This window comes from Syngnathoides biaculeatus, chromosome 7 (genome assembly GCF_019802595.1).
Source record: "Syngnathoides biaculeatus isolate LvHL_M chromosome 7, ASM1980259v1, whole genome shotgun sequence".
NCBI classification, from domain to species: domain Eukaryota; kingdom Metazoa; phylum Chordata; class Actinopteri; order Syngnathiformes; family Syngnathidae; genus Syngnathoides; species Syngnathoides biaculeatus.
In genome coordinates this window covers 9063923-9081386 of record NC_084646.1, presented here as the reverse complement: position 1 = coordinate 9081386, position 17464 = coordinate 9063923, and the positions used below count along the sequence as shown (strand labels likewise).

Genomic DNA, 17464 nt, shown 5'->3' with positions numbered 1-17464 from the left:
CATCGCGTCATTTGTTATCTGTGATCCGAGCAGCATCCGGCTGTCATCCGGCCGTGATTGCGCGCTCTCCGCCAAGCAACCTCTCCACGCTCACTAACGTGACAATTAAAGCCGAGCGCCGCGAAATCTGTCGGGTGTTTTTTAAGCTCGCACAAACGAAGTGGAAAAATCGTACAAGCCTCCGTGGCTGACTTTAGATCCTGTTACACGTACGACCGTAATTCTGAACTGTGTGAGACCCGCCACAGTTTTTTTTCAATTTTTTTTTATCCTATATTGTCCTGTTTTGCTTGATTAACCACGAAAATATAAGAATCGACGCTACTATCGTGGCGACGCACACTTTCCAGTACCTACCGTGACACGTACGCCGTTCTACGGAAACGTATTACTGCCACCCCCCTCCAAAATATAGGTCGTGTTTCACATTATAACGTGAATCGTTTCACATTATAACGTAGATTCGTTTCACATTATAACGTAGATTCGTTTCACATTATAACATAAAAAATAATAAATAAATACATTTCACCCCTCTTTACCCCGCCCCCCATAAGACAGTTGCTTCCGGTTCGGATGGGTGGAGACCTTTTCCATATATCAAACATATACATTTCTGTATATCTACGAAGATCTTCAATAGCACTGCTTCATCTTTACTAAAAAAAATATTTAAGATTGAAAAATAAGATGCACGTTTATCGAGCGTCGCCGAATTGGCTCTGCCAGAGACCTGAACCGGAAGTTATTGCTTCGAAACGGCGTTTATGCAAGATGGATCGTTTGGCGACACTGAATGAATAAATTACGGATTATGGAGGGGTATTGCTACCACCCACCCGAACCGGAAGTAATTGTCTTTTGGGGGGCGGGGTAAAGACGGGTGAAATGTAATATTTTCTATATTATTATGTGAAACGAATCTACGTTATTATGTGAAAGGTTTCACATTATTATGTGAAACGATTCACATTATTATGTGAAACGATTCACATTATAATGTGAAACGATTCACATTATAATGACTTTTTTTTTTTTTTTTGCCGTGGCAGTAATACGCTTCCGTACCGTTCATAGGTCAAAGTTTATGGAATTAAATTTGTGCCACCAGGATTTGAATTTGAAATGACACAAAAAACAGGATTTGATTTTGAAATCTAAAGCGATATCACATTTTCAATAGTTGTATTTCAGTGTAACTTTTCAAAGTTAACAATTATACCGGCTCCAATTCGCTGTCTGAAATTCACCGTCTGTGCCACCAGGCAGGGTTACTTCAGGTCAGAGCCGAACAACCAGCCAATCGCAGTTACGCTTTCTTAAACGCATTCGTAGGCAGCGTCCCATTTTTGGGACATCATGATTTTCACGCATTATATCCATCAGTATGTCGAAATATTCAAGTGTTTTTAATCTGAAGCCGTAATTTGGTATCAGGAGAGAATAACTCATCGGTCAAAGTTCGCACAAAAGTCTTTCCCTTTCCTTCCTGACCCAACATGGCTGCCTCAAGTACACATGGAGCGTTTTCCAAGAGAAAAAAGGGAGAGAGGTCAATATGCAACCAAGTTTGTCTTCAAAATGCTAATCCATCCTTATTATTAATGCGTAAGTGTCACTCTAGAATAAAAATCAATTAATAAAGATGTCTCTAGTATGTACCACTTCACAGAACCGATAACACACCCGTCCCAGTTATAGAGTTCGTCTTTGTTTTACGCGTTAAACAAAAAAAAAATAAGTATTTCCTTGATTGTGGCGTGTTAGGAAAAATTGCCACCCTGCCCATGAATGGGTTTTAATATACGACGTCACGTGACTAAGAAAGCGGAACTGCGATTGGCTGGCTGTTCGGTTCTGACCTGAAGTAACCCTGCCCGGTGGCACAGACGGTGAATTTTAGACAGCGAATTGTAGCTGGTTGAATTGTTAATATTGAAAAGTTACACTGAAATATAACTATTGAAAATGTGATCGCTTTACATTTCAAATTCAAATCGTGCTGGCACACATTTACATCCATAAAAAAAATCACTGAATTTGCAAATGGATTTTCACCCCGCCCTCAATTTTTCCAGCAGCGTCCCGAAACGAGACATTTTTGAAAATGTATTAAGGAAAAAAAAAAAATCCACAGATTTATGAGATCCACCGTCATAAAAAAAAAACATCTTCATTAAGAGCTTTACTGCGGACACTTTCGTTTTCAGTGAGCTCTTGACGTGCCTTTTGGAACAGGAGTGAGAAATTTCAAACGGGATTCTTTTTTTTTTTTTTTCCCCACACATTTCTGAGGACCCGGGTTCAAACCCAGCCCTCCCCGTTCATGCAACATTAATTGGACCCTCTAAATTGCCCCTAGGTGTGATTGGGAGTGCGGCTGTTTGTCTCGATGTGCCCTGCGATTGGCTGGCGACCGGTTCAGGGTGTACCCCGCCTCCTGCCCGTTGATAGCTGGGATAGGCTCCAGCACTTCCTGCGACCCTCGTGAGTATAAGCGGCAAAGAAAATAGATGGATGGATGGATGGATGGACATCAAGAGTTCATCAACCACAAAAACAGACTTACTGTCCTTGTCAAATAACTATAATTTCACATTCTAAGCAAGAAATAATGTTCTTTATTGTTGTTGTTGTTGTTTTTTTATAAGTAGCCATCTTAAAAAAAATAATACATCATGACATTTTTGTCAAAGAGATCTCTTATGCCTGTCCGGAAACATTTTCCCCTGCTATTGTCGCTGAAACATGGACTGAAAACAACAAGTGCAAATACTGTTAAGTGGAAACTTTTGCTCACGTTGGCTCGTTCGCGAGTTCCAGCGCATTCCGAGAAGTCGAACAACAACGCGTCTGGCGTATTACGTCACGGATGTGTGTGTGTGTGTGTGGTCTCGGCGTCGAATTGCGCGTCGTGTCATTGTGCGTGCGTGTGTGTGTCTTTTGTTTGTGTTTGTGCGACCGCGCAGAAGCAGATTGAGGTGGGAGGTGGCGATATGAAAACTTGTCGTCATTTGGAGGAGCTTAACCGCACCATAAAACCAGAGCGGGGGGGTTTAAAGTCATTTTCTGCAATGTTTAGCATCTACTTAAAGGTCCACTGTCATGAAATGCATGATTTTTAGGATGTTATTAATGAAAAAACGGCAGTTGGTATGGATCAATCCGTTTTTTTCACCACAAAACATGATTTTGACGCCATGAAAATCCTCTCGGGGGATTTGTTTTGGTGAAGAAGAAGGAAGTGACGTTCAGGGCATTAACCCGCTCAGGCGGTCTTGTGTGTTTCTACTAGTTTTACCTGCTGGAAGGTTAGCTCGTTGTTCCTTCGTGTTAGCCAAAATGCCGGCTTGTTGCGTTGCTGGAAATTGCTCCAACACCTGGGAGGATGGATTCGCACTTCATACTTTTCTAAAAGACACAGTTCGTCGTGAAAAATGGATTGTACAGACGCAACGGACGAGAGCGTTGCGGGTTCTAAACGACAGGTAGGTGTATATACAGCTCCTAAAAAAAAAAGTGGTCTGGGGGGGCGTAATCCGTAAATAAGGGGTGCTAAATGTGTCGACGTGTATTGGAAGGCTTCCGTGCAGCAGCCGATGAAGGACGGCCTCCGCAGGCCTTGTGGATAGCCGCCGGCCTTGTCGACAATACCGAGCCGGTGGATAGCCGCTGGTCTCGTCGACAACGCCGAGCCGGCCTTGTGGATAGCCGCCGGCCTTGTCGACAATACCGAGCCGGCCTTGTGGATAGCCGCCGGTCTCGTCGACAATGCCGAGCCGGCCTTGTGGACAGCTGCAGGGCTTGTCGACAATACCGAGCCGGCCTTGTGGATAGCCGCCGGCCTTGTCGACAATGCCGAGCCGGCCTTGTGGATAGCCGCCGGCCTTGTCGACAATGCCGAGCCGGCCTTGTGGATAGCCGCCGGTCTCGTAGACAATGCCGAGCCGGCCTTGCGGACAGCCGCAGGGCTCGTCGACAATACCGAGCCGCCCTTGCGGATAGCCGCCGGCCTCGTAGACACGGCTTCGGCCGGAATGGCTCATCTCCGCCGCGGAGGTGGATTCCGACAGGGAGGCAGTTTGGCCGCGGTGTCGTCGTCGCTCGCGGGCGGCATTGTTTTTATCACCGCTGCACGGAGTCGGATTGGACGGAGAGGCCAGATGCAGCCAATATGGCGACCACTTCAATGTCGAATGAGACTTCCGTAACTTTGAGCTCTCCGCTCATATTTATGGTACGCAGCAAATGCAGGTTTTGTGCAGCGTAATTCTTTCCGGAACTTAACGAACGTGAAAAGTGAATGAAATATGAAATAGTGTGCAAGCGGAGAGAGTAGCGGTTAGCGTATTTACGGCGAAAAAGGTAACCGGCGCGGCAGCGAAGCGTTACACGTGTCCGTGATGAATACAAGGCGGTCCTCGCAATGGATATGAAATCCCCCCCTTCACGCTTTGGAGGCTGACACACCCGTGATCCTTTTAGCAAGTCGCTCTGTATTTTCCTGCGATGTGGCTTTTTCGTACATAACGCCTCTTAAAAAAAAAAAATCAATATTAGAAAAAGTGCTAATGGATGCGGATCGGGCCTCAACCTTGACTTCTCAACAGCAAATCAAGTTTACTGCGCGGCGTGTGCCTGGATGGCTCCATTTCCAATCGGCGCACTTTATAGCCCACTACGAGCTTCCCGAAGTGTCGCAAATCCAAATTACAAACTGGGGGTGGGGGGGGGGCAAGGGGGGGTTCCTGTCGAAGAGGAGTTGACACTTGTGGCGAGACAACTTTGCCAAACTTCTCCATTTTTACTTCACGAAAGGAATTGAGTCTTGCTCTTTTTTTGGTTTTCCTTTTACACGAGTACGGTGCCCGTACTTCTGCTTTATAAAAGCAGAAATACATTTGCCAGTTCTGGCTATTTATGTTCGTACAGAAATCCAATTTGTTCTTCTACTTGTTGTACTTTTGAGCACAAATACCTCATTTTTGCGCAAATGCGTGTTCTAGGATTTCATGGGGATGGGCTGGCCGCTGCCGTGGGCGGGGCTTCCTGTGAGGGGCGTGGACTGAAGAACTTAAAGGTCCACTGTCATGAAATGCATGATTTTTTTGTATGTTATTGTAGCGCCTCTCTAGTATAAAATACTTTGACGAGGTAGCCACCTGAGTTCTTTTCTTACTCCAAAGTACAAACCTAATAAATTAACTCAACGTTAATTAATCTAAATGTCTATTACAATTTTACCCTTTACTTGTGCATTTAATTCTCTACCAAAAAGTCTCTGAAATAATATTTCCCCTTATGAGTTAATATGATCCTAATTTAAATAATCAAGCTACCAAATAAACTCACCAGTATTTTAGCTGTCTTGCAGATAGTCAATTAATAAACATTTAATAACAAAATAAAGGATGGAAAAATCAAACATGTATACACAACAGTCAAATAAACAAAGTCAATTTAACAGGTACTCAATGCCCACATGCTAAGGGCCCAAACAAATATGAATATAGCCGGCAAGCAAACAAAATTCAAACCCCAATGTCACTGCGTTGCTTCCCAAGGCAGGAGTGAAGAAAGGTGAAGGTGGTTTTTCCTCTGTCCGGCGTCCTCACGGTCCTCGTCCCTTTTTCTTCCTTGGAGTCCAAACACAGCCTCGCCAGCCGCGTTGGCTCGACGCTAGCGCCCTTGTCCTCTCCTTCGTGGTCCAATACACAGGCCTGGCTAGCTAGAATTAGCTGGTTGCTAGCGCCCAAGCCAAGTGCAATGCATGCACTCAGCCCCTGTGGTAGCGGCTAACTCCACCACGTTACGGCGTGGTTTGAGTAGTCCACTCAAACGACACACTACCCCAGTTGAACTTTCAACAGTACATGTCGAACACGTCGATCAACTTTTGACAAATGTCCACCGTTCACTTTCTTTGCCCTTTCGTTTCCCTCCGAAAACCACTCGTCCCTTGCACTCCGTCTAGCCTTTTTTCTCTCTCTCTTTTTCCCGCGTCTCTTCAACACGTCACTTCCTGTCCTTCTTAAACAATGGTTACAACAATAAAATGACAAACAAAAGTATTTCTTTTTCCCAAACGAATCAAACACATTTAAATCTAACCTAATTGCTACGCTATTATACTGAAATTTTACCCGTACCAACTTTTAACCGGGTTACACCATTAATGACCTCCGCGGGGAGACCCAAACTATCCAAAGCTGCTCCAATGTCACTTGGCAAATCGGTACCAAGGAAATGATGTTTACAAAAAAAAAAAAAAAACTGCAAAGTCCGAGCTATCAAATACGGATTCCCTGAGGTGTGTCTGAATGACACCTGAAGCGAAATTGAAAAACGGGAGTGGGTCTGAAAACACGAAGCCTGACGAGGGGATGAATGGAGAAAATGAGCGCCATGGCAACCGTCAAACGCGAGAAAAAACCTTTCACAGAGCGTCAGCGACGTCGTCGGCCCGTCAAAAGCACCGCGAGCGGCGGTTCGTTCCATTTCAATCCGCGGGTGTTTTTTTTTTCCCCCTCCCTTTTCATCCTCTCGGGCCGCCACGGAATCACCTTGAATTAAAAAGCGGCCCCCCGACGAAAGACATCATCGATCGGTCCGGCGATTCGACGCCTCCGCCGGCCGACTTTATTAGGGCGGCGACAGCCCGACGTTTCCTCGACGACTTTGCCAAGAGTCGGACAAATTGCCGCGTTCAATCCCACCCCCCGGCGGAAGCCGAGCCGAGCGCGTTGCTGATTTTTACAAGTCCAAATTCATTAGCGGGACGACGCGTGCGCCCTCGCGGGTCGCCTGCGGTATTTGGATGACGACCCCCCCCCCCGCCTCCCCCCCCTATCATCGCTCACCATCTGGATGAAGTTGGCGCTCGACGACGAGGCAGCCCGATCGGCGTCGATCGATCTCAAAATATGTCAGTCACGACCCCGGAAAGCTTTTTTTTTTTTCCCCAATCCGAGGTTTCCCGATTCCCGTGTCCTTAAATCGCTCGTTTTTTTTTTTTTTTTTTTTTATCAGCGTCTCCTTGCAAATTGGCAAATTTATGTATGCGCCTCATTTTCGGGGGAACGGCGCGCTGTTGTACAGCTCGGACTCGACCGGAGCCATTTGTCATGATTATGGAAATGCTTTACGTACGCGTGCACGCAAAGTAAACACGCTTGACTTTTTTTTTTTTTTTTTTTTAAATAAATGTTTAGCTGGGTGGCACGGTGGTTCAGCCGGTAAAGCCTCACAGTTCTCAGGACCCGGGTTCGATCCCGGCCCCGCCTTGTGTGGAGTTTGCATGTTCTCTCCCCCCCACCGTGCCTGTGTGGGTTTTCTCCGATTTCCTCCCACATCCCCAAAACATGCATGGATTGGACACTCTAAATTGCCCCAAGGTGTGATTGCGCATGCGACCGTTTGTCTGGATGTGCCCTGCGATTGGCTGGCGACCAGTTCAGGGCGTACCCCGCCAGCTGGGATAGGCTCCAGCACTCCCCGCAGCCCTCGTGAGGATCAGCGGCAAAAGAAATTGGATGGATGGATGTTTAGCTGTTGTTCTGGAATTCCGACCAACGCAAAGGCCGCCGGCAGCGTTGGGACGTTAAGTCACGCCAAAACATCAAAACGTGTATCATCCATAATCTTTCAGTTATCCCAATTTTATTATAGTATTTTCTCTCTCTCTGTCTCTCGCTATCTATACTTAAGTGCAGGGTGTGAGTACTTTTGCAAGCCCTGGCCGCCGGTGCGTAATTATACCCACCCCAGTTTTTTTTGATAGCGGCAACAGCGGAATGCACGATGGCAAAGAGCGCCTCGTCGTCTCGCAGCGCGTATCTCCGGCCGCATCCGTCACCGCAAATTCGCCCGACGTGCCACCCGCTCGCCGTCACCGAACGCCGCCGCCGCTGACTAATAATTAGCGCCCGCTTTGAGGCGAATGTCACAGCCGGGAATTTGAGAAATTCCCCATAAAGATGGCGAGCCGCGATAAGGTTACGGCAAGGAGACGCGACAAAGGCGCTTTGTGCGCTTTGGGGGGGGGGGGGGGGGGGGGAACTGGGCCAGATTGTGGGGCTGAAAATAACAAAAGATGCAACATAACAGCTCATCTTTCTTTTTTTTTTTTTTTTTTAATACTGGGACCTTTAAAAAAAAAAAAAAAATCTGTAATCAAAAAACCTTATTTTTGGCTCTACAAAAATAAAATCACTGTGTATGAGGACTTAGCCTTTACCAATTTTGATGTATTATTCCTGCGAAAAATTTCCACCTTCAAATTTTTCTTTTTATCTTCCAACTTTCATTCAGAATTTTATTTTTTGGGTTGTAATATTCCGATTTATTCTTGTAAAATTAGAATTTATTTAAGGGAAATTTTACTTTATTCTTGTAAGAATCACAGGAGTTTTCTTGTAATAATACATAAAAAAATAAACTACATTATAACAAATTATAGTAACTAATGTAATTATTTAATAGTTTAAAAATTCTAATTCTTTTCATTTAATTATTTGGATTCACACCCGCAAGCTTTCTCGTAAAAATGGGACATTATTCTTGCAAAATGTAACATTTATTTCAATGAAAGAATAGTATAGAATAGTAAGAATATTTTTGAAATTGAAATAGTATATCTTAATTCTTGTAAAAGTAACAATTTTAAAATTCGATCAATTATTCAAAAAGTATTGTAGAATGGAAAAACTTCATTTCTTAAAATTCTCATTTATTTTTTGAAATATTATCACTAATTAATGCTTTATTGCAACATCACAACTTTTCAAATGTATATATTTTTTTCATATCATTTCTCATTTAAAATTCTGAATTATTTTCTCATTATTTTCATTTATTCTTGGTTTTTTTTCCCCATTTTTCTTCCCGCGAAGGTCAAAGAAGATCCGGAGACAAGAACATAGAATAATAACAGTCAAAGTGTAGCAAGAAACCATGTCGCTATCATAACTCGAAGTATCGTATCGCAGTCGTACTTCCCACCGTACTATAGAAAGTGTCGCTTCGGATTTACTCGAAGCAGACATTTTGTTGAAAGAATTTGCACTGACGATATTTCATTTTCTCAACGTTGTGGATGTTGTCATTGTTTGTTCCGCATCAATTAGTTCTGTAGCCCAATTAGGTTACGAGTTCATTCACTTGGAGGCACTCGGCCTCGGCTAGCGTCAACGGGAATGAGCGACACATGTGGGGAGAGTCTTTAGCCAAACGGGGGCCAGCGCGGGATGCGGTGGGGGGGTCGGGGGGGGCGGGGGGGGGATGGGGGCATCCCGCGCCACATGTTGTTTGTTGGCTGCGTCTACTTCAAAAGTACTGCAGTCAAAAAAAAAAAAAAAAAAAAAAACTCCATAAGCAAGTCAGCTGGAAAGGAAAGATTCTGAAGAGCTAAATAGTGACTAGTTACCGCTCATGTTTGCATCTACTTTGTCATCCACTGGGTGTTTTACTCTTAAAACGTTCACATTTTTATTTCTTATCATAATATGATTTTATTTGTGTAAATTCAATTTAATTCTACAGCCAAGGAAATAATTAATTTATTGCATTTTTTTCAATTGTATTTTTAACTCTTTTTTTTTTTTAAATTCATATCCTGTAGCTGTAATTTTATGACTTTGTTCTCGTAAAAAAAAAATCAAATGCGACAACTTTGCTTTTTGGGCAAATATTTTAACGTATGGAAAATTCAGATTTTACGTTTTTAATAATATGTAATAATAATTATGATAATAAAATAACTATTATATTATAAATATAATTATAATATAATCGTGTAATAGTATTATATTATTATTTAATATTATCATTATATTATTACTCTTATAAAATTCAGATGTCATTCTATGTCATTTGTAAAATTGGAACTTTAATGTTGTAAATTTGATATCCTTTTCACATTTTCATTTTTATTCTTCTTGTCTTTTGACTTTTAGTGAAATTCTTAGTTCTGGCTTGTAAAATATGTAAAAGTAATAGTTTTTTTTAATATTTATATATATATATTTTTTTAATATTATGACTGTACTCTTATAAAATTCAGATGTCATTCTTGTAAAAAAAAATGGGGGTAAAATTGCAACTTTAATATTGTAAATTTGATATCCTTTTTAAATTTTCATTTTCATTCTTCTTGTGCTTGCTCTTTTAGTGAAATTCTTAGTTCTGTCATGTAAAAATAAAAGTTTATTCAGATTCTCTTCTTATGACTTTAAAATTAAGATATTTTCTTGTCACGTAACTTCAACATTTCTTGAATAAATACAATTTTTTTATTCCCTGTAAAAATCCTTTTATACAAAACTGATTTGTTTTCTTGTAATATGACATAAAAATACTATAGCTTTTTTTAAAAATAAAATTGAGACTTCACTTTTGATTCATTAAAAAAAAAAAATCATTTTGTAAAATTTGGGCTTTTTTCATGTCATCTTACAATTTTCCTCTTGCAAATGTATAGTTGATTTCTTTCATTAAATATTCTAACTTGATATTTTGTATCCAATATTTTTTATATTTGTAAAATTTCAACTTTTCTCAAATAAATTCATTTCACTATTGATTTTTTGGGGGTAAAATCTGGACACTTTTTTTTTTTCCTTGTAAAATTACGTCATGCCATTATCCAAGCCACTTATCCTCACAAGGGTCACGGGAAAGCTGTAGCCTATCCCAGCTAGCTTTGCGCAAAAGGCGGACTACGCCCTGAACTGGTCGCCAGTCAGTCGCAGGGCAGTTATCGACACCATCACTGAGCGGGGAATCGATCCCACGCTGCCCGCGCCAAAGTCAGCATTGTGTAACACTACACCATCAGTGTATTACATTGCATTAAATTGAAGTTTAAAAAAAAAAAACACTTATTTTATTTACTTGTGTCATCACTGTACGTTTTTATTTATAACAATAACATAGAGTGGTAATTTTCTTCATTTTCCAGACATTTTTTTATTTTTATTTTGGGGGGGATTGCGGCAGGCGAAAGTCAAATTAATAACAATTCTATTCATTTCAATTGGGAAGTTACATTTGTGTCAATATTCTGTTTAGTTTCACTTACAGTATGCACACTTGATGCTTGATGACTACAAGTACAAATCCCCGATTAAATCAGTGCGACAGCACAAAAAGTACTTTTTGCGACTTCCTACCGGCAGGCAATCATCGGCCACAGTCCAAGTTTTTTTGTTTTGTTTTGTTTTTGTCTTTTTCATATATATATATATATATATATATATATATGTTTTTTTTTTGTCAGCGTCTCCCCGCAAACGTCAACGGTGCGCGGGCGCAAAGCGAGCTCCATTGTTTCATGTCGGCGCGCCGGCTGGAGAGCCTCGTTCGGGCGCTGACTCATCCCCGCCGCTGATTGGAACAAGATGTTGGCTGGGATTGTTTTTTTTTTTTTTTTTTTTTTTTTTGGAACTGCCTGTTTGTGACATTTCCAAAGGAGAGCGATTATCATAACGCGCTAACACGGAATACAAGGAAAGTGATGATTACAAATGAGGCATTAAGACACTCTGGATTCCGGCGCCTTGCACGCAGCGACCGGTCGTAAAGCCTTTGGAGGTTTGCGGTTCGACTAATAAAGATTCCGTGGATGCGGATCTTAGCGCCAGATGGCGACTTTTATGATTATTTATTTTGACGGTATACGGGCAAGTACGGATTTACAGTCGTGCTCTTCGAAGCAGTACCGCGTTGTGCCGCACCGGAGGCAGCGCTGAGTTCCGCTGGAAGGGAATGCAGCGTAATTAAAAAGCATGAAGAAGAAGCTGAGAAAGTGCCCTACTAAGTTCCAGGGATCGTTCCTACAGCAGAAACAAAAAAATATTTTATATTCCCGTGTATGATTTTGTTGCATGTTTGGTTGTTGTTAAGTTGTTTGAAGGTTTGTAATTATTGTAACCTCTATGCTAATTTCCATTAGCCCCTATATGGTGTTTTGCATTATATCGTAGCATTAAGCTATCGGACTTGTATGGTTTGGATGAACATCCATCCATTTTCTGACTCACTTATCCTCACGAGGGTCGACGGTATCCTGGAGCCCATCTCAGATGTACACCCTCAACTGGTTGCCAGCCGATTGCAGGGCACATGGACATAAACAACGGTTGCACTCACAATCACACCTATGGGCAATTTAGAGTGTCCAATAAGCGTTGCATGTTTTTGGGATGTGGGAGGAAACCGGAGTGCTCACCCGGAGAAAAGCCACGCAGGCACGGGGAGAACATGCAAAATCCACACAGCAGGATGCTGGGATTTGAACCCCAGTCCTCAAAACTGTGAGGCCAACGCACTAACCAGTTTCACCCACCCTGCCGCACATTTTTCGAAACGTACATCGTTTGATTGCCTCGGCTTGTGAGATTTTTTTGATGCGCTCGTCCTGAGCTGCGAGCAAAAATTTGTGACGGGCGGTCGACGGCGGCAGGGAACGTCACAGCAAGTGGCAGTAAAGACAATTTTGACGCGTTGTGTATTTAAAACAGCCGCAAGACTTTGGAGGGCTGCTAGCTTTGTGCGAACTCACAACGAAAATGCCACGGACGAAGCGAGCATCAACGTCACGGTGTTGTAACCTTTATATATAACCACAAATGGTGCAGTAACCCATTTTGACAGACAATATAACATCACTCACAGGCATCTTCTTTATCCTCTGCAGAGAATGACAAATGTTTCTGCAGCTTAATGAACAGTTGTGCCCATCTTCTTCATTTGTACATGGATGTGTGTTCATCTGCCCCCTGGTGGCAAGGAGCCTCACAATGAATTCATGAACTCATCATACACAATCCTCTTATTTAATTGTTGAGACAATGCTATGAAATGTTATTATGTTATACAGCATAATTTGTTGGTCTTTTATGGGACCCTACAAAATATGAACTTGAAAATCAGTGTTGCTGAGCGTGCTGCCCGTAAAGATGAACTTTGAATGAAATATGTCGTATTTGACAAAATCCTCCATCTTGATTGAGTTCACGCTTGCTGTTTGCGCTTCGCATTCGTCGTCTTCATTTGGCAAACACTCACTCGCTCACTCCTCCCTCTCTCGCTTTCTCTCTATTATTTTTCTTCTGTGAATAGGCTCTGCAATTCTGTTGCCATGGCGACGGCGACCCATCCCTCCCTCCTCCTGCTCTGCTGGCTGCTCCGAACAGCCTGCTCGGCGTTCCCCGAGGAGCCCGGCCCTTTAAACTTCATCCCGACTGAAGGTACGGACTTTCTCTCAATCTGAGCTGGCAGAGGTACTCGCGCACTGTACAGCAATAAATAAATAAAATTAAAATACAAAAAAAAAAAAAAGAAACGTTTGCCAACCGAGGTAATGTTTCCTGTTGAAATGAATGGAAATGACATTAATCCGTTCCAGTCCCAGAACTAAATTGTATTCATCTTATTTTTAAATGTGTGATTAAAAATAATGTACAATATCGAAATAAGTGCAAACACGCAAAGAAAATCACAAACAAAACATATTTTTTGTTTTGTTTACATTCAGCATAACTACCGCTTGCCTAAAATGGTCCCACAATGCAATGCTGCTCCCCAGAGCTGCGGTTGGTCGAGTAGGAGAAATGTAACGCGCTTAATCTGACAAAGTTAGGAGTGGAAAGCCTTTTAAAAAAAAATATATATAGGCAGTGAAAGTTGTAATATTTCAGTATGAACGCGCAAATGCAGATCTTGACAGTACAGTGTATTGTTCAGTACTTGGAAAATCTATTTTAAGTACAGTACTGACTTGCAATCCATTCCAGCCTCCTCATTTAAAAAAAAAAAATAACAAAAACACAATATTGTATGAAAACAAGATAAAAGAATGAAAATATACATATACTGCATATTTTATCATGTATAATTCTGTTCATAGTAACCATTGAGGGATCAGAGAAATACCAAACACTTGGATAGGAAGTTGTTTAAGCAACGAGGCTCAATAAGTAGAAATAAGTACGGAATGACGACATCCAATTGGTTGCGAATAGAATGCGCCGTTCCCCAAGGGTCTGTATTGGGCCACCAATAATTTATGTACCGTCATCCCACCACTGTTCCCCTTTCTGAAAACACCTTCCTCTCAAGACGTGCCAGGTGCCGGGGTCCCGGCCTAACACGTAAGGTGTTGATTGGGGGTGGGGTGGGGTGGGGTGGGGGGGGCTGCGGAGGTGAGACATGTTCGCACACGATCGAGTCTGACCGCCTTAGACCGGGGGGGGGGGTCGCGAACGCGGAAAGGCGGCCGCTCGCGTTTACGACTTTCCCACGCATGTTCTCGGCGTCCCCTTCCGCACTCAGACTCTCCGCCCCGGTTCGCCAGTCTCTGGCGAAGACCAGACCTGGTTCGGTTGCGGTTCGATAATGTCGACCGATGGCTTCTTCAAGCGTCAGCAGCAAGCGGCGGCGGATCGAGACTGTCAAACGGCCTTTCCCGCACTTCGCCGTCCGACGATGCTACTGAATAACGAGGACTTCCGAGCGAAATTCAGTTCCTGACTATACCCGAATCACGCTTCTAACAATCAATTCTCCCATTTGAAATGAAGGAAAATGCCATAAACATGCTTTAATAAGAGAAATTATACTCTACAGTACAGTACAGTGCCATAGTATTGCCATTCCCCCAAATATTCCGGTCGCAGTGGTACCTGGAAATTGCCGTTGCTTTTTACGGAGAACACAGTGTCACAAACCATCTATTAATAACAATAATTACATGACATCGGCGTCAACGTGCGGCGTCACGTGTGCTTCGGGATACGCCTCAGACGGCGAAAATTGCTTTCAGCGAGATTTGTCACGTCAGATTTGGAAAACTGCCGGAAATGAAGCATTTTCCGCCATTTTCTCGCGTCGGGACGTGCAAAGTCTTAAGCGCGTGCGGCTTAAAATGCATATTGGACGGGAGGAAGACAACGGTCGGCACCGAGGGATCGCTTTTGGGTTCGTGTGAATAAAAATCATTTGGGTAGGAGACGAGCGCTCAAGGCTAAATATAGACATGAAGTGGAAATCAGATGAAAGTGGCGTGTAAAGACGTAAAATGGCGTGGAAGGAGAGAGACGAAGGGCGAATATTAAACAATCACATCCTCGTTTTCGAGAGCCGAGGCCGGACGCGCGCTCGGCCGCGCTCGTCCATCTGCGGGAACATTAACGCGGCTGTGGCGGTCCAAAAACCGGACAAGTTTGTAAAATAAATGAAAAACGATGCCAGACTCGGACTTGGCGACGGCTCAAAAGCACTTGCCTAAATTAACATCATCAATTCCGTGAAACTTCGAGTCCGACCGGCAAAGCACTTGTGCGCACATTAATGCGTTTCATAAGCATCTTCTCCGGTGCGGATGATTTTTCTTTTCATGTAATTTTGTGATGTTATCGATTCTGAACTGTTCCAGTTGAGAGCGCGGCACAGTTGCGTGCTGTTGTGCTAAGTTTTTGTGTAGTGATGCGAGAAACGCGAGGAGGCTCAAGTCGGGCAGTTGTTGTTTTGTTTTCGTTGCGACGATTTGCGCCTTCGCTGTTGATGAATATCTGCAACGATTTACAATTTGGCGTTGATCTAAATTGAGACCGTCGGGCCTCGATTGCGCGTTGCAGCGGGCGCCCGTCGATCCGCCGGCTCGCCCTGCCGGCGTCTCTAAATCGGATGCGGCGCGACATAAATTTTCCGGGGACGAACGCCAGATCGGGATCGGTAATTATCTGTGTGTGTCTCCCGCCTCATGATAGTGTCGCGACGCTATCCGGTGTTCCTGGGCCGACCGCATCACACGTGGCAGAGGCAGGATCGTCTGCATATCCAGCGGGTCATCCAAGTCAACCGAACGCTTTACATCGGAGCCAGGTACCGTACTTTGCTTTTATTCCCTTCCCCGTCCACTTTTAGTGCAAAATACATATTAAATTTCCATTTCTGACACATTCTGTTCGATTCTCTCCTGCAAGGTTTGGTGTTATTGTTGTAATTACACATTTACAAATTCCACACGTGAATTGTGTACAAAATACGGTTGGTCATGCAAGCGTCTGTGTTAGATACAAGCACGTACCTTTAAGGGGCGGGGCCTCTCGAGGTGGCGAGCCTGTGCGTGAGTGCTGTGGTCGACACCAGCTCCCGTTGTTCCCCCTGTTACGTATTTTACTTTTCTCCTGGCATTCATGAAATTATGAAAATAAAAAGCAGCAACTTGAAGTGAAAATGTGAATTTGCTCTTGTGTTGCCAGATTTATCCAAAATGGTTTAATATAGTTATTTGGTGGCGGGGGGGGGGGGGGAATGTAAATGAATTCAGTGGAACCTATTCAGTACTTTTTAATAAATATACATTGTACATAGAAGGGGTTGAAAAACTGAAGATTTGTTTTTTGTTTTTTTTATCGGATCAAATCGATAAAGTCATGATTTTTTTCAACACAGTGCAAAGGTCACCATCGTTCTTTTTAATGTAACGACGTAGGTACATAAATAAAAACAATGAAAAAAAATCGCATTCGTGCTGATTTTTGTTCTAATTTGCGAGAGTCCTGCACATGTTTCTCTTCAGTGAACCGGACTTTTGACTCGCCCGTCCGCCGCCGCCGTCGTCGTTTTTTCGTTTTTATTGTCTGGCCGACAAAATTCATACATCCGCGCGGGTCAGAGAGTCTGAAAATATGATGATGGGTGGAGGAGAATAGAGCAGTGGTTCCCCAAGTCAACCTGGGCCCGGACCCCCCAATGGAGGTTAGCCTCGTTTTTGCCGCTAGTCCTGAAATATCCATACCAGTTTTAGGCTCGCAGTGCGGCTGCGGCGGTACCAAGCGAAACTCCAACTCGGCCACCAAACTGTCACGTCAACAAAGTTGCAAACAAAGACGGCGGGAACAAGAGCTGCAATCATCACGGAGGTCGTTTGCTACGTCACTTTGGCCGCACCAAAACCTCCGTCGCTGGATTTGCGACAAAACATTTTCTCCACCGCTACGTCTAAAATGAATTGGCGCTCGGAATTATGTGCGACGCCACGGTGAGAAGGTCAACGCGAGCTGCGCTGTACGACCCTGGGAACCGCTTGCCAATGTAATCTAATATCGCAGTCGAGACGTTAAAAAAAAAAAAAAAAAAAAGCAAGTGATGAAAATTTATTATGAAACATAAAATCTCCACATTACATCAGAGTCATTACAAATGCTTTTTCTGTGAAGTCATCCCAAGTAATAATGTCAAATGTCCATTAACAGATGACTCCTGATCTGCGAATGGTACGAGACAGCCTCGTGGTCTGTCTGCCAGTCGGGTGAATTTGCCGGTCCTGGACAGACTAAACAGCCTGCTCAGCCGCATTAGTTTTTCGAGCGTTCGACTGATTTTGTCGCTCCCTGGAGGCGTTCAGGAGCCGACCTCGACCTCGACCCCCCCCCAAAAAAAAATTTACTGCACATGTTTT

At 43.4% G+C, this 17464-nt stretch overlaps 1 protein-coding gene across 4 annotated transcripts in view; it reads left to right on the top strand.

Moving 5' to 3' along the window:
* Positions 1-17464, top strand: part of sema6bb (sema domain, transmembrane domain (TM), and cytoplasmic domain, (semaphorin) 6Bb) — a 204708-nt gene that overhangs the window by 86588 nt on the left and 100656 nt on the right. For 2 of the 4 annotated variants that reach the window (XM_061826350.1, XM_061826349.1), the window contains 2 exons: positions 13120-13247; positions 15768-15882. In XM_061826350.1, the coding sequence (XP_061682334.1) occupies positions 13139-13247; positions 15768-15882 (224 nt within the window). In that variant the 5' untranslated portion in view covers positions 13120-13138. Of the gene's footprint in view, positions 1-3280; positions 3489-13119; positions 13248-15767; positions 15883-17464 lie in introns of those variants that run through there. The other 2 variants (XM_061826347.1, XM_061826348.1) reach the window with 2 other exon arrangements.